Genomic DNA, 18898 nt, shown 5'->3' on the forward strand with positions numbered 1-18898 from the left:
GTCTTCATTATAAGTTGATTAGTATTTATCTCAGGCCTAATATGTTGATGATAGTGTTTATATAGTGTTTATATATGGTGTGCGCTCCCACCCTAAATTCCTATACATGTGTATTTAATACTTAGAAGAAGTAGAAATGAAAAGAACTTGAAGTTGTACTGTTCAACATCACCATTTTATGTTTTTTTACACCCTGTGTGCCCGATGTATTTCCTCCTATTTCCGTCTCTTTGTCTCTTTCTTTCCATCTCTCTCCATTGTTATCCTCTCTCCTTCTAGCCATGTGAGCAGGGCAAGAAGCTAAGGAGGATCCACTGGGTCGCCAACATCGGTACAGCTCTCAGCTTCCTCGAGGGTAGGAAGGTGAGAGTTCAGCGCCTCCTTTTTATCCTTTTTTTTTTTTCTCTCTGCTATGCCCTTCCCGCTGCTCTCCCCTGCGCAGCTGCTGCCCTGTGGGTCCAAACGCTGAATCCTGACCTTATGTGACCCCTCTTTCCCCTTCCTCCCCCACTCACTCTCTCCACCTCTCCCCCATCCCTCACCCTTTACTTATCCCCTGATACCAAAATCCTTCACAAAATCCTCCACTAAGCATTTGTTCAATGAACCAAATCAGAAATCCGAACACAGCCTTTTATATATTTTTGTGTCTTGCCCATCTAATTGCATTCTATTTATTATTGTTTGACTGTATATAAAGGACTTGGTGACTGCTTTGAAAAGTGCTAAACATTATTATTGGATTATCATTTTACCATCCTCACTCGTCCTCCCAATCCCATCACACCACTCAAACTCTCAGATATTACTCTCCATTTCTTTTATTCCTCTCCTGTCTCATCCGTTCATCCTCGTTCTCACATTTGATAAGTACCAACAAGCTCTGGGCTTCCTCTTCCCGGCATCATTGACAGAATTAGATCCAAAGCCACTTCATATCCCTTCCAATCTAGCCAACGAAGAGGCTATCAGCATCAACTGCCCCTCCATGAGATCAGTATTACTTTCCCAAAGCATCACCCGCCACGTCCTTGGATATACATAAATAAATCCATAAGTATGAGCTGGCGTCTGCAGGGACTTCCTCAAGTGTGACAGGGGTTAAAATCGTAAATCCTACACCAGTAATCTGCAGTCTGGAGATGAGACGTCAATGTGGCCTGGTTGTGTGTGTGTGTGTGTGTGTGTGTGTGTGTGTGTGTGTGTGTATGTGTGCGTGTGTGTGTGTGTCTGCGGAGTTGTCAGTGTGTAGAAAATGAAATGTAAATATGTTCAGTGTGTAAATCTTATGTATGTCTAGACCATATTTACATTTTGTTTGAGAAGCCCATGGGCTTTACGCCGGCTAAGTGCTTCTCTCTTGTGTGTGTCGTGATAGGAAACTGTGTGTGTGTGTGTGTGTGTGTGTGTGTGTGAAACCCTGTGAAACCCTATGAAACCCTGTATTGCATGTATTTGTCCGGGATTTCCAACTCCACAACTAAATCTGTCTTGACACTTTTTAAACATTGTATATAATTACTACTGTATGTGTGCTGTGTGTTCTTGTGTGCGGTCACACACAAAACTGTGTTATATCAACCGTTCCAACCTCTCCCTGCTGTGCTGAGTTGCCATGATAACCTGCTGTGTTTTCTAATATGAAACCATGTATTGCATGTATTCTTATCAGCCACTGTCCCGCGTTTCCCCACGTTGCCCTCGCCTGCCCCCAATCTCTTCCTTCATGCTTGCCCCGCTCTACAGAGTGGCATTTAATACCATATGATGACCTATTGTGCTGTGGCACTTCAGCTCTTCAGCAATATAGCTCTCTGTGTGATGATGTGGAATACTTCATATCACTATCGGGCTACAGCACTATCCATTTCTCTCTCTCTCTGCATTGCTTTCTCTCTCTCCTTCCTTGCTGTTTCTATTTCTCTCTCTCCCTCTTTCTCTCTCTCCCTCCCTCCCTCTCTCTCTCTCCCCCTCTTTCTCTATCTATCTCTCTCTCTTTCTCTATCTATCTCTCTCTCTTTCTCTATCCATACCTCTCACTCCCCTTTGCCTTCTCTCTCTCTCTCTCTTTCTCTCTCTCTCTCTCTCTCTCTCTCTCTCTCTCCCCCTCTCTCCTTCTCTGCTGGATGTAATCCCTGTTGCCTGCACAGAGGTGATAGATCTCTCCTCTCAGCCAACCTCTCAGGTTATCTCACCTCAGAGACGCTACAGTATCTACCATCTCACAGTCAATGAGCCATCCCCCTTCAATCAAACACACCTAGTACCTCTAACTGCTCTCTCTCTCCCTCTTCCTCTTTTTTCTTCACACTCCAGTCTGCCTATAGAGGATCTCCGGTCAGTATCAGATGCTTATTGGAAATATTCATGAATACTGCAAATGCTATTGCACAGGTTTTTGCAGGACATGGGATAGATAGCTTCAGGATTATCTGCACCTAGTAGTGCTAGGATTATGCCCATATATTGTTCATTTTGTGTAAACATATGTACAGACTGAATTACCAGATTGAGGGAAATGGTGTGTACTTAATCCATATGTATGAGATTATATAGTGAGCGGATAAACTGGAGCTGATTGCAATCGGGAATTGTTTGGTTCTGTTATGAGATATTCCAATGCTGGATATTGTGTTTTGACACAGATCAAGCTAGTCAACATCAACTCCACAGACATTGTGGACGGACGACCATCAATTGTACTGGGGTTGGTGTGGACCATCATCCTCTATTTCCAGGTAACATTTCTTTGATAGATAGATAGCTGGTGTCGTATAGCCAGATGTCAAGTCTTGCGAGCACACTAGCTTTGACTGTTTTGAAATGTTAACGAAATGGACGCAAAAACTAGCTTAGTGTTAGCTAAATGCTTGCTAGCTGTGAACGTTTTGGTAAATGTTATAAAATCAAAACACCAATAATAGCTCACGACTAACTTACCAACTAATGTTGCTGCTAACATACACTTAGCTAGGTGTACTACATTAATGGTACATCCTCAACAAAGGATTCATTTATCTTATCAGGGAACTTGAAACAAATCTTCTACTAGCTAGCGAAAAGCTTTCAATAAATTTGAATTGCAGAAAAATGTGAAATAGAAAAATCAGTCTCTCAATGCAACTGCAGTGAAAACTAATGGCAGTAGGAGGAGTAACTTGCGGGCCATCAGGTGGTCGATAAAGGTTACTACAACAGTGATTTCAGACAAGCGCAGACCAACAAGGACCTAATGAAAATCCTACAGTCTCTTAGCAACATCTGCACATGTAGATGCTTGCCCTTTTGGCATAGAAATGCTTAAAAGGAAAATATGCAGCTCTAGAAAATGTACTCATTCACTTATTGACATATTGATATATTTTATTCCACAGTGATTTATAGATTTGGAGAGTTGTGAACAGACAGTGCTCAGCCCTCTTTAGTGGCTGCAGAGAGGAGACTGAGAAGATAAATTCTCAGCAGCCTTCCAGCTGGCATAGGCTGAGCTCTAATAATACATTTTCTGACTGTAGTCCCAAGTCATGCAGATATTATGATTTTTTTCCTAGACATACTGTAATGAAGGCCCTGAGCTAATAAACTATTCAATTTGATATCAATTTAAGCCCATTTAAGTGCTTGCATGAGTGATATTTTCAAACCTTACTAGTTTGAGCGTTGTGTACGTTAATAGTTAAAGAGCAATAGAGGTTGTGTTTTCGAGGGATGTAACATTAACATTCAACACTGTTAGGATTGACAACTGCAAGTGCACTAAAAAAAAGAAAAATCAAAATGGAAATGTATTTATTTGTCTGAAGGCAGAAGCTAGAAAGCAGGCCTGTAACAGGAAGGTCACTGGTTTGAAGTCCACCCTTCCTAGATGAATAAATGTGAATTACTGAATAAATTAGGTATGATAGGTATAGGATAGGTATGATGGTATGATTGCCTGACTTTTCCCCTGCAGATTGAGGAGCTGACCAGTAGCCTACCAGCGCTCCAGGGCCTGTCCAGCAGCACTTCCTCATTGGACAGTTCCACCAGCAGCACTGAGGCCACCAGCCCACCTGTCAAGAGGAAGCCCCTCCCACCTCTGCAGGGCGGGGCCAGAAAGGCCTTGCTCCGATGGGTCCAGCAGACAGCTACCAAGTATGTAGCCTCCCATACTCAAGCTTCTTGTTGCTCTGAAAATATCCTACAAAAGTAAAGCCTGGGAAATGAAATATGCTAAATACGCTGCTTCTCTATCGTAAACACAACATATAAAGCTAAATGAACACCAATATCAATATAAGATGTAAAGATCAAAAGCTTTTCCTCCTCTCAAAGCCAAACTATGCTATTTCTTGTCTGCTATGATCAATTCAGTTCAGTTCCGTCTTTATTATATTCCCAGAGGGCCATTTGGTTTGCAGCAAAATCCATCACAAACAACAATGATGCACATAAAAATACATCACTCAAACATTGTAGCAGTCAAAAATGAGGTCCTCCAGAATAGCCATTAAATAGTTTGATAGCACTGGGGATAAATAAATGTGATGTTTTTGTCCTCTCTAGGCGTCTGGGGATCGAGGTGAAGGACTTTGGCCCCAGTTGGCGCACAGGTTTAGCATTCTTTGCCGTTATCCTCGCCCTCCGGCCCAACCTAGTTGACATGGAGCGTGTGTGGAGGAGGGCCAACCGGGAGAATCTGCAGGAAGCCTTCTTATTGGCTGAGACCGAGTTGGGCATTCCGCAGCTTCTTGACCCAGAAGGTAAATAATGTTTCCCGATAGCAAGGCTGTGTGATTATATAGGTGAAAATACAACAGTAAAAATCTTTACAAATTTCACTAATGTAGTAGTGGACCTGAATAAATATGCATTATCAGTGCTGAAAAGGTCTCCTAGTGATCTCATTGACAGCGAACCACATACCTGCAACATCATAGGATCAAACTAACACTACAGTTCATCACCTCTCTTCTATCTTTTCTCTTTCTCTCCACTTTCTCTTCAAGCTTCCATAAAAAGCAACAATACCACACAAATAACCTAAAAATGGCAACTGCTCTTCACACTATTTACTATAATAATTGTTGTGAAATAAATTTGCTTAACATAAAATTGCATTCAGTAGCTTTTCTGATCATCATGAAGAGCCGGCTTTTCAAAATACAGAAACACAATGGTGAATATCTGTCAGGGCATCAGATTTGCTCCTTAGTGGAAGTGCCAAACACCATCTGTGCCCCTTCACGCCTGCCCTTCAGAATGAACTCTGACAAATGAAGCTTGACATCAGTGTAATTAAGGACCATTAGGCCATGGGATTCAGCACCGCAGAACCTCCAAACAAAACTTGGACACTGGTCTGAAGTGCTGAAGGTTGTTTTCGTACAAGGTGCCAGTCTTTGTGTCTGAACAGTCCGTCAGTCAAGCAAGCCTATTCGTGTTCATGCCAGTTTTTCCTACTAGGGAAACACCCGTAGAATCATCAAATGGGATTTTCACTCAGTAACTACATGTTAGTGTGCACAATAATGTTGACATGACTGATTTGATCTCATTAATTTGGCTCCCTCCTCAGACGTCGATGTAGACAAACCAGATGAGAAATCCATCATGACCTACGTAGCCCAGTTCCTGAAGCACCATCCTGACCGCCAGCAGAGCGACTCGGAGGGACAGCCAGAAGAAGAGGTAACCTGCCCTGCCAGATTTGTCTCATTCTGGATATGCACCCTTTCATCTTTGTCTCTCTCTCTGCATCCCTCCATTGTTTAGCTGGTGTACATGTTTTGTCTTCTTCTCCAAATGTCTCCACCATCCACAGGTAGACTTAAGTGTGTCAAACTTCACCCGTGACATATAGGTGACATCTCGTCTTTCGTCAGTTATTGTTGAAGTGTGGTGTGAAGGCCTGGGTCGAGTAGTATTTCCAAATACTGTTTGTTGCTTGTTTTAGTCTATGTAGGTGCCAGGTGGGTGGGGCTTGCCCCATGGGACAATTCAGTGAAAGCCAAAGCATTTATACAATCAGAGGAGAGTATTTTGAATTAAATGAGTTTACTCTTCAGGGATTTACAGTTTACCAGATACTGTCTAAATGGTTGTGATTCGGTGAACCCCACCTATCCGGGATTCCAAGAGCTTTAAAACAAACACTAAGAAATAATTTCACTTACTATTTGACCCAGGTCTGGTTTGTGTCTTGCCTGTTGTTACTTCGTTTTTGCACATCTCTCTCCTCGTGTCTCTCCTTCTGTTTCTCTCTCTGGTGTTGTTATGTGGTGACTGCTTTCCTGTGGTTGTTGTGCCTGCCTCTGTCCTACAGTATGGTCTTGCTCCTCGAGATATAGAGGAAATGCTGGAGGTAGGTTATATAGTAAATTAAGATCCCGTGGGCAGGTTTTCCATCAAACTCAGCAGCTCAATGCCATTAGCGCCCTTGCACATGCATGGTTTCCATATAAATTTAATCAATGCTTATTTATTCGGGCTATACTATTGAATTACAGTTTCGCTTCCTACTGTACATTGTGTGGGTGAGATTAAACCTTGTTTTTCCATGTCAAAATAGAATCTATGTGTTAATATTGGCTCTTTATCTTACCTGATGTGATATTCCTGCCGCAGGGTTTCCGAGTGGTGATAACAAAAGGAAGTCCGGTATAATAAGATGTGATATTACCATTTATTAACATTACCACCTAGTGCTATGGCTCCCAGTTCTATTAGCATGACAATGAAAGCCTCTGGCACTGGCAGTGTGCATTGATACAGCGTGTTTGATGGAAAGCTTGTGAATAGAGGTTGGCTGTTTTAAGGTTAACAGTGTCAGGAGCTGTGATATGCTGTAAAGCCACACTAACCACTTGCTGTTCTGTGTCACACTGTCTTTTGTTGTTTCACAGCCCTGATTAGGCTTTTTGTGGTTGTTGTGTTTCTCGTCTGCTTTGTTATTTGCTGACAATTATTACTAACCCACCGATGTTTGTGTTGACTATGCTTAGTCACTCTCACTTGAGCGAATGTCAATTGGAGCCTGTGTTTTCATTGACACATAAAAACGTCAAAAGTGTTATTGTGTTATTTCATAGAATATCTGGCAATTGAAACACTGGTTATAAAATGATTTGTAGAGGTTTTGGAGGAGAACAATTTGGCAGATAATAGAATGCTTCCCTTTAGAATTAGCTTGCTCCATTTTCAAGACTTAAACAGGAATAAAGAATCAAATTTGAGATTGGGCTTCCTAAAGGGGCCACTGATAAAAATGAACAGACAGAGACTGAATAGCTTTCAAATTGAATAGACTATCTAACCAGCTTTTGAGTGGGGTGGAATTATCATCACGGTTATTTAAAATCCAATGAAATATTAGTAGGGGGTCTTAGACAAAGTACGCTGTCAAAGTTGAGTGTTTTTGGCAGCTGTGGATTTTGACGTTTTATCCTACAGGGAGGCACAGAGGATTAAGAGAACACATGTTTAAACAGTACATGCTCTTCCCCCCCTTTATCCCTCTTCCTCCCTCCATCCTTTCATCCATCCCGCAAACATCTCTCTGGTTAATCACTTTCTTTATCCGCCTTCCTGTTTTCTCCCTTCCCTCGCGTCTCTTTCTCCTTGCATGCCCTCTCCTTTTATTTGTTTTTCATTTCCCCCCGTTTCTTCCATCGCTCCACTCCTCCCTCTGTGTCCGTCTTTCTTCCACCCGTTTACCCTTTCCGCCCCTCCACCTCCCGGCCTCCTAGAGAGAGCAGCGTAAGAGCCTGAGGGAGCTGAAGATGTGGCTCGACCAGCTGGAGAGAGATGCAGCACAGGCTCAGGAGACCGAGGGCAATCTCACTCAACAATACCAGGTTGGTGTGTGTGTGTGTGTGTGTGTGTGTGTGTGTGTGTGCAGTTCAAACTGGGCACACTGGGCACAGACGCTCCCCCATTATCAGCCTAATCAGTGGCATTACACTGTGGGGATCAGACAGCAGCCGTCATATTTTCACCCAATCTGGCTTATTCCACCAAGCCTCAGGATACATTCCATATTCAACAGCATGTGTGATATCCCCCTTTTTCTTTGCACATTATTCAGGAGAGTCACAGAATGTGAAGCCAGAAAAAGAGACGGCATTCAAAGGCAATTAGCAACAGTTTTTTTGAAGGTCTAATTAGGTATGAGCAGGAACTTGTTGTGATGTCTGTATACTGTAGCTTCAATAGTTTTGGACATGCTTTTACAGGGGATAGATGGAGAGCTGTGTATCATGAACAGATTTCCCAGCTTTTGTATTTTTTTTTTGTTTCCCTGTCGTAGCTGTTCAAGAGTCTGCGTGTCCAGCTGGAGATGAGGAGGAAGCAGGTGGAGGGAGCGATGCAGTCCACTCAGAAGGATGGGATGCTGACCGTGGATCAGGCTCTGGTCAAACAGGCCTGGGAAAGGGTCTCCAACAGGGTGAGAGTTGCAGTAGGCACCCATCAACCTCTTCTAGCGTCATAGTCACATAGTGACATAGTTCTCATAATTAGACATTATGAGAGAGACATTACATACCAATAAAGATATTTTCTTGTCCTACCAGCCACTTTTTTTGTCCTACCAGAGAAGCACCAACCATAATTTGCTGGTTCTCTTCAATTCTAAAAACCCATTTAACCCATTTAAATCGCAAATAGCGAAAGTGTCTGGCAAACTTTGGACTCCACCAGCCACTGTGGCCAGTGTTCGTTTCAGCAGAGCCAAACTCCAAGTGAAATCTCCTCAGTCCTGAGCACAGATTGGAGCTGGTGTGTCTATCAAACACTAAGCTGACTCTGGAGCGGGAGTGTTTTTTACTTTATCCAGCGAGGTTGATGGCACTTTTGTGGTCATTTTGCAGCAGCTATTTTGTGTCCCTCATATTAATAATTCAGCTTAATTCAACTGAGACACAAAATGATGCAAGAGAAAGTAACCCATTAAAATTGGCTTTACAATCTGTCCCACTGCTAAATTTGCATATTGGTGTTCACTGCAATTTTTTTTATGTGTAATTGTTTTGTCTTTGATGTTTGAGCTTTCACTGAGGTGTCAAGAGAGAGGCAATTTTCTGTGCAGTGGAATGAGCCAAACAATGAGAATTTCTGCATCTGAATCTCGCCTCTTCTCCTCAGCTCCTGGACTGGCATCTGCAGCTGGACAGGTCTCTGCCTGCTCCTCTGGGTGTGGTGGGGGTGTGGCTGCACCAGGCGGAAGGGGCTCTACGACAGGAGATCACGGTCCAACAGGCACATGATGAGACCGCTAACACTGTCCACAGGGCTCTGGAGCAGCACAAGGTTAGCATGGAGGGACTCACACAAGGCAAAAGTCACAGAATGGTAGAAAGTCAAAAATACTGTATACTTACCAGGGGCTGGATGGAGAGGTGACAATCTGAGTGAGATTGTTCTACATATTAATCACTTTTGAGAACAGCGCACCTCAAAATCAGTTTGTGGTCAGTGTTTACAAGTGTTTGTGTGTGTGTCTTTGTGGATGTACTGTGTGTGCATTATGCAGGATGTGTTGAAGAGCCTGGAGAGTCACCAGCAGATCTTTCAGAGGATCCATAAGGACAGAAGTGTGGACGGAGTCCCTGTTCCCCCAGACCAGCTCCAAGACATGGCTGAGAGGTAGGGAAGACAGTCTTGAACTTGGAGCTCAGATCACAACTCCTGACACTCAAAAATATACCACAGGTTAATCAAAGCAGAGACCTGATTTACAGAACAGACAGGTTATGGTTGTTTAACTTTTAAGGAATACAGTAGGTATGTTTGATAACTTGAAAGCAGTTTAGGAATTGTAGTAGCTGCCTCTTTTGGCAATTCAGAGGCAAAGCAAACCACGATGAGTGTCAGGCTGTAGGTTTAATGTCCTGTGTGAACTTTGTCTTTTTTAGGATGAACTTTGTCTCTACATCTTCCAGCATCCACCTGGCTAAGATGGAGTTCATGGAGAACAAGCACCATATACAGGCTTTTCTCATTCTAGCCGAGTCCAAGCTCAAATCCTGGATCATCAAATATGGCCGACGGGAATCCGTGGAGTTGATGCTCCACAACTATATTGTAAGCTCAGTCCTATAGTATCACTCACAATATACTGAAATCTTCAGGGTTCCTGTACAGGTCTGGAAAGAAAAGTTGTATACCTGTAGTCATTTCATTTATTGTGATATTTATTGTTGTGAACATGAATCCTCAGCAACAGAGAGATATTAGACATCTATAGATTACTGTGGTTTAGTACTGTGGAAAGTCATGTAGTAATATACCACTAATATACCAGTAATATACCATATGCCACTGTCAGCATACATTTTACTGGACACTCTTCTTCAAATGTAGGAAGTGTATTGTAGGAATCCCATGTCTCCTTCTTTAAGATGTTTTTTTTAGCTTTGACATCAAAGATACATCTGATGATTTCCCTCTTCCCTCTTGTCTTCCTCAGTCGTTTGTGGAGAAGCAACATTTCTTTGAGAATTACGAGGCGTTGTTCCAGTCCCTGAAACAGGCTGCTGAGGTCTATGTTAACGCTGATGCTTCAGGTGAGAGTTCAAAATGTATACGGTAAATTTGCTTTTTTGTTATGTAAATAATATACAGTATTACCCTTCTCAGAACAGGCACTTGTGTTTTTATGTTTAACAGATGTTTTTACGATTTGTTTTAAGAATCGTACTCGTCAGTGCAGACCCTATTGATTTTTAAATAAGTTCATGCTTTTAATTTTTTATGTTGCGTTCATCTGCGATTGAATGGATCCCTTGAGCCAAAAGTGTTCTCTTTGACACATCATTAACAGCACTGAATATCTCACCGTTGCACACTGTATCTCACCTTCGATCATTTTCTCCTCTCTACAACTCAATAACCAATCAGGCTCTCTCCTCCAGCCACTCCATCAGCCCCTATCTGGTTTTACTGGTTGGTAGAGGGGAGGGTCTCCAGGCTACAGCTAAATGAGGTTCCTCCACTCCCAGCTCTCAGTGGGGAATACGACCCCATTTGCTAGTTTGGGGTTGCTCCACTTCTGCAAGTCTCTGGGCGCAAACACAGCTAGCTTGTTGGTTTCATTAAGTTCCAGGGTTGCGCTGCTTTAGGGTATGCAGAGGAGAGAAGCGAGGTGTGGCGAGAAATCAGGAGATCTGAGGCTTGATTGGCCGACCCCAAAAATGAAGCCCCCCCCCCCCGCTCGTAAGCCCTGCTGGTTGTCTGTGCCCTGGGCTCTGATTGGCTAGATAGGAGCTCATCATTTGGATCTTTCTGAAGGCTCGCTTTTAGGTTATAACGAATTGGGGGAAGACAGAGGAGAGGGGGGTTGATATGTAATTTTCTGCAAATTTGAAGGGATTGCACTGGCTTATTGATGTGCATTTGAAATTGGGTATTTTGGGACTCATTTCGCAGCCCCACAGTGACTGACCAGGGTTTTGCATTTGCTGTGCAGAGTATGTGAGGCTGGAGAGTTTGCACCAATATGATGAAGTACGTAAGCAAAGGCAATACATCTTTCTCTCTTGTAGTGAGAGTTTTTGAGGTCAGAGATTTGTCTGGGAAGGCATGTAGCTCCATCAGACTTTTGTGTGCTCTACTAGTGTCTGTGAATATGGGCCTGTGAGTTAACCCTATAGGATCTCCATATAAATCAACCAGGGCAAATCAAGGAGGGGAATGCATAAACAAATATTCTTGAAAATGACGATCAATATGATTATGATGATAGTTATTATTATCAGTAGTAGTGGTAGCAGCAGTAATAGTGGTAGTATTAGCAGTAGTAGTATCAGGAGTATCAGTATCAGTAATGGTACTAGTCCTAGTACTAGAAGTATTGCTATTGCTGTGATTGTTGTTGTAGTTGTTGTTAATGTTGCTGTGTCTCTCCTCCAGTGGACGATGGAGAGGCTGGAGTGCGCAGGTTCATGCGGGAGGTGGTGACCCAGTGGAGGAGTCTGTCTGTGGAGGTGCGCAGTGTAAGGAGCATGCTGGAGGAGGTGCTGTCCAACTGGGAGAGGTACAGCTCCACTGTGGCCTCCTTACAGGCCTGGCTGGAGGACGCAGAGGCAGCGCTCAGCCAGCCGGAAAACACCAAGCGGGTACGAGCCTGGACTCTGACACTGGAGCAATCTCAGCTATACACTTGTGACACATCAACTGAAAATGCATTTGAGTGACTGAGTTGGACTGCTAAGCTTAAAAGATGTTTTTTCCTGGGTACAGATTAAGACTCCACCCAGACATGCAGGCTATTTAATTGATGGATTCAAATGTCATGGAGTGGTAGCAATCAAATGAAGCCCCAATTTCAAGCATTTAGCATCTTCTAAGTGTAATCATATTAGAAAACTAATATGATGATCCCCTTGACTTACAACAAGCCACTGAGGATATGCTAGTTGTCGCATCGCCATGGTTACCTCAACACTCAGATTCATATCCCCAATAACCAAATCACCAAGGATTAGATAGCTAATTACCCCAGTTTTCATTGTTCTTTCTTTCTTTCTCTTTCTTTCTTTCTTTCTTTCTTTCTTTCTTTCTTTTCTTTCTTTCTTTCTTTCTTTCTTTCTTTCTTTCTTTCTTTCTTTCTTTCTCTATTTCTCTCTCTCTTTCTCTCTCACTCTCATTAATCAAACCATAAGGGCTAATGGGTCTTTCTCTCTTCCCAGGAGTTTTTCAGGAATCTCAGCCACTGGATGGATCAGCACGCAGCCATGAACGACGCTGGAAACTTCCTGATAGAGACATGTGATGAGACGGTGTCACTTGACCTCAAGCAGCAGTTACTTCTGTTGAACGGCCGATGGAGGGACCTCTTTCTCAAAGTCAAACAAGTAACAAAAACCACAGCCTTACTAAATCCTCACAATTCAAAATTAGGTCAGAGAAAAGTCTGACCTGGGTCAAATTGTATTTACAAATGCATTTTATTGTTTGTTTTAGCCCATTCTGTTGCCAGATGGCTAGGGTTAACCGCACAGGATAATACAATGTATGCCAGATTTGTGGGTGCCAGTTTGGATAATTACATTTAAAGTAATAATCCACAACATTTTCATATAACTAAATCCATTTTGATGCTTTGCATTTCTTAATGGTATAATACAACAGTGATTAAACCTAAGTCCATGAAAGCTTTTACATTTGCTGTTAGCACGAACAGCTATAACCACCATGGCTGAGCAGACAAAGAACAGAGCGCCACCTACAGAAACTCAAACTTCATCAACAGGAACTCCAAGGGAAAAGACGTCACAGTACTGGTCACACTGTTTGATTGACAGGTGATCTCTGGGAAGTGCAGTGCAGAAACACCACAGCAATGAGCGCTTAGCACCAAAGTTCCCAAATTAAAAAAAAACATGCAGATTACCTTTAAGCAAATCGACTTTGTGCAAGTTTATGTGATTGTGAGTGTACCTCACACTATTTCACCCAGGCTTGAGAAAGGTACATCTCTCAATGAAAATCATGCTCAAAATCTGTATCATCCTCTCTTTCTTGCAGTACGCCCGTGCAGATGAGGTGGAAAAGTGGAGAAAGGACCATCTGAAGGCTGTGTCGGCCCTGAAGGAGCTGCTGGACACAGCAGAGGCCAAGCTCAATGCTCCTGTCCAGGTGTCTTTCCTCAATGTCAGGGCCTTTCTGCAGGATGTGGAGGTGAGGAAAGCAAATGATCATACCCAGCACAGTGTTGCTGTCATAAGTATAAAATAGAATAGTTCAGAATTCAATACAATACAATTCATCCTTATTAGCACAGTACATGGATTTTCTTGTTTTAGTTAGTTAGCACCCTGTTAAGCAATACAGTTTCACTATCTTTCCCAGATATTATATATATATATATATATTTTTTTTTTTTTTTGATAGTGATGAAGCCAGCTGCCAAATTAGGCTGATAGCTCTATGTCACTGCTATTTTGAAGTCAGAGCCTTTGGGTGTGAGCTGCAGACAGACTAACCACATTACTGTACTTGTATAGTCAGTATTCCCATTGCCAAAGCAGTTTTGATGGAAGCCTGCCTTAAGTTTAAACATGTCTGAGATGACTTTTACCCTTTGCCTGAACATCTCATTCTCAGAATACCAAGCAAAAGGTCGTTGCCATGGAGACACAATACAAGTTGGCTGCCCGCAGTGCTCAACTCCTTGCCAAGGATGCACCACAGGATGAGGGTGCCAGGGTCATGGCAACTATGGCAACAGCCAAAGGTCAGCTGAGTAAGGTAGGAACCACTAAAAGCAAAAACATAAAAGGCAGAATGAAAAGTCTGTCTTTAGTCTTTCTTTTAAAGCGGCGCACCTACCTTTCCCCTTAGGTGAGATTTTGTACTTATAAATCATGCACCACTGTCTCTTTCCCTGTCACTTTTTATTGGACAACTTTATTTCTGTCTCCAGGTGAGGGAGCGGTGTCCGTCCCTGGTGAGGGAGTGTCACGGCCTGCTGCCGCTGTTGGAGGAGATGGAGAAGCACATCACTGGTTTCTACCAAGCCCTGGAGCGAGCCAGTCGCATCACTGCCGCTGCCAGAGACCCGGACGCACAGGCCCAGACTCAGCACAAACACAAGTGGCAGGTTAGATATGACGACTATGCCGCAATGCAAGGACTGGACATGTGGTTAAGGGGTTAAGTCATGTGGCCCCTACTGGCCTAAGATCAAATCCCACCAGAGCTTTTTCTCCTGCGTCTCCCTCGTTACTTTCCCATTGCCCATTACCTTAAAGGCCAGTAAAATCATCTTAATTTTTGTCATTACAACCTGCTTCTAGCCTTTTTGCCATGAAGATCTAGGATCAAATCCCATCAGAGCTTTCTCTCTCCTGTCTCCCTCTCTCTGTCTCCCTTACTACTTCCCCACTGCCCACTCCCCTTAAAATATCCAGTAAAATACTCGTCAATTTTGTCATTATATCCTGTTTTAATTATAACCTTTTTGCCGTGAAAATTCAGATAAGAATGGAATGATTGATCCTTATTTTGGAATATTTTATCGCACCGTTTTCAACACACTTAAGTATTCATTAAGTTGTTTGGATGCCACACATTGTGGTTTCCTCAGGACCTGCTCAACCAGCAACAGAGCTGTAAACGTTGTCTGTCAGTGATCGAGAGGAACCACCACACCCTGCAGAGGGCGCTCTCCACCAGTAAGGTGCTCCGAAACTTCGACCAGTCCCTCCTGCAAAAGAGAGTGTCCGAGATACAGGGCTCAGCACAGGTTAGCATCACTCATAGATGTCGTATACATACACATACATGTACAGTTTGTGTGCACACACCTCCAGAATGCCACACAGAAACTGCATTATCCTCAATGCTGATTAGAATTAATCACATTACAAGAGAACTATAACACCCAGGAGGCAACAATGCAGGTTGGCATTCCTCATGTGCCTCATTATTCATTTGCTTCATGTAAGACAAATAATATAATTACACCATATCACCAATGAGACCAAACACTCTCACCGCTACCTGTCCTGTCTCTCCTCTCAGGCTTTGGTGAAGGAGGTTGGGGAGTGGAGGAGGCAGGAGGAGGCCAACAACTGCCTGAGGAGGAGGTTTGAGGAGTCACGTCAGGAGCTGGAGAGGGTGCTGAGGCTGGCGCAGGGCTGCCTGAGAGAGATTGGAGACCCTGAGGAGCTTCTGAAAAAACACACCGTAAGACCAAACCTATAGCTTCCTACGATAGAAATACACACGCAAACCAGGTAATTGTGGGGTACAGCTGATTTGTAGGGATACTAGTCTCTCAGTATACCTGTTGGTGTTAAGTCTTACTTTTTCACCCAACAGTCAGTTGACAGTAAAGACAGCCAAATATGTAAAAACAAAATAGCTCTTAGGATTTGTTTCACCGATGAGCTCAAAATACATGCTTTGGATGGTAATCTATGCATGTTGGGTATGTGTGTATGCTGTCAGTGTGTTTTTTTTATTCTGCCCAGCTATACTGAGGAGTGTATCTCTAATGGCTTTTGTCTGTGCCAATGAATCAACTGAACTGTTCTGAAAATGTTTTAAAATGCCTGTTGATTTTAGGGTTTTCAAGATTGCCAAATGCCTAAATTATCTCTTTTTTATGTCCTTTGATTAATTCAAACAGTCTAATATGAAATGCAATATTTCAACTGAAGCATCGCTTCACTCATCTCAATCTTGTGGGTTTTTTTTCCTTCCCAGGATTTTTTTAGTCAGCTGGACCAGCGGGTGCTGAGCGTGTTCCTGAAGGCGTGTGATGAGCTGACAGACATCCTGCCGGAGGAGGAGCAGCAGGGGCTGCAAGAGACTGTCCGCCGGCTGCACAAACACTGGAAGGTCAGGGGTCACCATGCTTTAACACTCTCACTAATTACTGAAAGTCTCTGGGGGTGCAGAGTCCATACTTCATTAACTTAACTACGCAGACCTTTAGCTTTGATAGAGTCTCTTCCAGTCTCTTTCCAATTAGCTTCTCCTAGTTAGGTTAAACTGAAACCTTCTCAGCGTGTTCTCACGTTGTCTCTGGGGGGAATTTTGTCTCTGAAAATTTGGGGGTACATGTACGAAATACATACAGTAAAGTCCTATTCATAAGACTATTGCTCTTATGCTCTCCATCTATCTACAGGACATCCAGGGCGAGGTGCCGTCCCACCTGCTCCGTCTGAAGGTGGAGGTGGAGCGAAGTCGGCTGGATGTGGTCCTACAAGACTGCAGGACAGAGCTGGACAGAGAAATACAGGCCCTTTCTAGCACCTGTACCAGTGAGCGAGTGATCAAAGAGCACAGGGTGAGCCTTGGATTTGGGAGAATCTTACAGACAGATAACAAATAGGCAGTGAATAAAAGAGTGAGAGTAAAAGAGAAAATCACTCATAATGTCTGGAGCCAAGTCCAACATTTCCTTCTCTCTCACCCCCAGACTTTCTTCAGGGAACGCAAGCCCCTGACTTTGTGTGAGAAGAGGATTATGAACATGGAGGATCTGTGTCACATGTTGCCGGACAACGACCCGGCCTACCGAGCGCTCGACTCCACCAGGAGGGCTGTAGCAGAGGTCGCAGAGCACATCGAGGGCACCCACCTCAAACTGCAGCAGCACCCTGATAAATGGAGGGAGTGGAACGAGAGGTGAGGATAGACGGAGAAAGAGCCGTTTCTCTAAGTCTTTACATCAATATTGACTCCGGTCTGACCTTGCTATTACTCCATTATGTCAAGGTTTGCTTCCTCTTTGCAGATTCTGTGAGCTTTCTGATTGGCTCTCGTCTCAGAGGAGGCAGGTGAGGCTCTTGAGAGAAACGGCAAGAGACTCCGGCCAACAGGAGCAGGTGGATGCTGCGGTTCAGGTGAGCCAGCGTATTTCTTCACGGCAGAGATTAGGTCAAGGTTTAAAGCGGCTCAACTTCAGTAACCCTGCATTCTTTTGTGCCTCAATTCCATCAATTCCAGGCTCTGCAGGAAGCCGTAGACGGCCGAGAGGAGAGCCTGCTGTGGCTCAAGAGCCGTCTGGCTGGTCTGTCGGAGGTTAGCTCCGAGCTGGAGATCCAGAGACAGAGAGCAGCTCTGGCCAAACTCTCTACTGACCTGAGGGCGCTCTTCTCTTCACTCTGTCAGGTGATACCTCATTTGAATTAACTCCATTAGCACCCAGGATCTAATGCAAATGTAGACTAATGAAAGCTTCCAGAAGATTAATCACTGGAAAAATCTGAGTGCTCAAAGAAAGAATTAGAAAAATGACTAGGCGGTGATTACTTCATCTTGCTCTGGGACCTGACTTTATATGTTGTTTTAGCTGTTTTAGTTTTAGCTTAAGTTTCTGTTCTGTCCTAGTCTTTCCTTGTCTGAAATCCATACGCGAGATATGTTTTTTTGATGTACTGCTGCATAGTTTGGTAAATTCTATTATTTATCTCTTCTATTATATATCCTTCTCTCAATGCTCTCTGAATCTCATTTCCCCTCTTTCACAGTGGGGTGAGGAGGGCGCTATGTTCCAGTGTGAGGAGCTGAGAGAGGAGGTGCGCGGTGCTCTGGAGGAGGTCCTCAGGGCGCGGCGGGAGGCTGAGGAGCAGACCAGCAGGATCCTGGACGCTGAGAACCTGGAGGAGGCCAGGCAGCTCTACCTCATCCACCAGGTGTGTGTGTGTGTGTGTGTGTGTCCCAAAACAAGTCTCTTGAACAGTAAACCAGTGTGACCTTTTCAACTGGTTTGGCTGTCATTTGACGCGGTGTTTCCTTGTGTGTGTGTGTGTGTTACAGCAACACCTAAAGCGCTTGCATGCTGACAGGAAGGAGGCGGAGCTTCTGGTGTCCCACTGCCGCCAGCTGCAGAAGGGGGAGGGGCTTAGCCAGTCGCTACGGGAACTGGAGGGAGCCTTTAAAGAGGTGGACCGCAAAGCAGGGGCACAGGAGCACAACCTGCAGGTAGACCGACCGTTGGGTTCACATGGGCTTTTCACATGCCAGTGTGTTAATGTTTGCATGTGAGAGTGTCATTGATCTGTGCGCACATGCCCATGTGATCGATGATTGGTCCGTGTCTAGCGTTAACCAGCTATTGATTGCTATGTGGTATGTTAACTGGTGTTTGTGTCTGTTGCCCTGAGGTTTATATGTACACTTCTATCACTGTCTTGTCATTGATTAGACAATCAACACGCATGAAAATGTCTATGCCTATAATGGGTATAGGTAATGGGTTAGTATTTAAAGGGAAAATCCACCCTAAAACACTTTAACATTGTTAAAAAAAACAGCTATTGACGATGTACCTGGCATTTCTGGATCCATTCTGTGGTTTGATGGTGTATTTTTCTTATTCCCCCAGATAAGTGGCCAGATGTAGACAACATGACGTCATGTTGAGATATTTCCAGTGCAGCTACAATGTTTAATAGCAGAA

At 43.7% G+C, this 18898-nt stretch overlaps 1 protein-coding gene across 1 annotated transcript in view; it reads left to right on the forward strand.

The window, feature by feature from the left end:
* The window catches only part of syne1a (spectrin repeat containing, nuclear envelope 1a), a 131654-nt gene that overhangs the window by 8171 nt on the left and 104585 nt on the right, over positions 1 to 18898 (forward strand). The window contains exons 4-30 of the mRNA XM_071516808.1: positions 280 to 363; positions 2317 to 2337; positions 2646 to 2738; positions 3953 to 4134; positions 4546 to 4742; positions 5558 to 5670; positions 6305 to 6343; positions 7728 to 7835; positions 8288 to 8425; positions 9124 to 9288; positions 9512 to 9624; positions 9894 to 10062; positions 10448 to 10544; positions 11890 to 12095; positions 12669 to 12833; positions 13507 to 13659; positions 14086 to 14229; positions 14405 to 14581; positions 15068 to 15226; positions 15505 to 15669; positions 16192 to 16326; positions 16619 to 16780; positions 16913 to 17121; positions 17231 to 17339; positions 17443 to 17607; positions 17967 to 18131; positions 18256 to 18420. Coding sequence (XP_071372909.1) covers positions 280 to 363; positions 2317 to 2337; positions 2646 to 2738; positions 3953 to 4134; positions 4546 to 4742; positions 5558 to 5670; positions 6305 to 6343; positions 7728 to 7835; positions 8288 to 8425; positions 9124 to 9288; positions 9512 to 9624; positions 9894 to 10062; positions 10448 to 10544; positions 11890 to 12095; positions 12669 to 12833; positions 13507 to 13659; positions 14086 to 14229; positions 14405 to 14581; positions 15068 to 15226; positions 15505 to 15669; positions 16192 to 16326; positions 16619 to 16780; positions 16913 to 17121; positions 17231 to 17339; positions 17443 to 17607; positions 17967 to 18131; positions 18256 to 18420 — 3798 coding nt within the window. The remainder of the gene's footprint in view (positions 1 to 279; positions 364 to 2316; positions 2338 to 2645; positions 2739 to 3952; positions 4135 to 4545; positions 4743 to 5557; positions 5671 to 6304; positions 6344 to 7727; positions 7836 to 8287; positions 8426 to 9123; positions 9289 to 9511; positions 9625 to 9893; positions 10063 to 10447; positions 10545 to 11889; positions 12096 to 12668; positions 12834 to 13506; positions 13660 to 14085; positions 14230 to 14404; positions 14582 to 15067; positions 15227 to 15504; positions 15670 to 16191; positions 16327 to 16618; positions 16781 to 16912; positions 17122 to 17230; positions 17340 to 17442; positions 17608 to 17966; positions 18132 to 18255; positions 18421 to 18898) is intronic.

Source organism: Centroberyx affinis, unplaced genomic scaffold, assembly GCF_046629955.1.
Source record: "Centroberyx affinis isolate AG114_WGS23_722 - 3 ecotype Tasmania unplaced genomic scaffold, CSIRO-AGI_Caff_v1 ptg000431l_1, whole genome shotgun sequence".
Classification (NCBI taxonomy): domain Eukaryota; kingdom Metazoa; phylum Chordata; class Actinopteri; order Beryciformes; family Berycidae; genus Centroberyx; species Centroberyx affinis.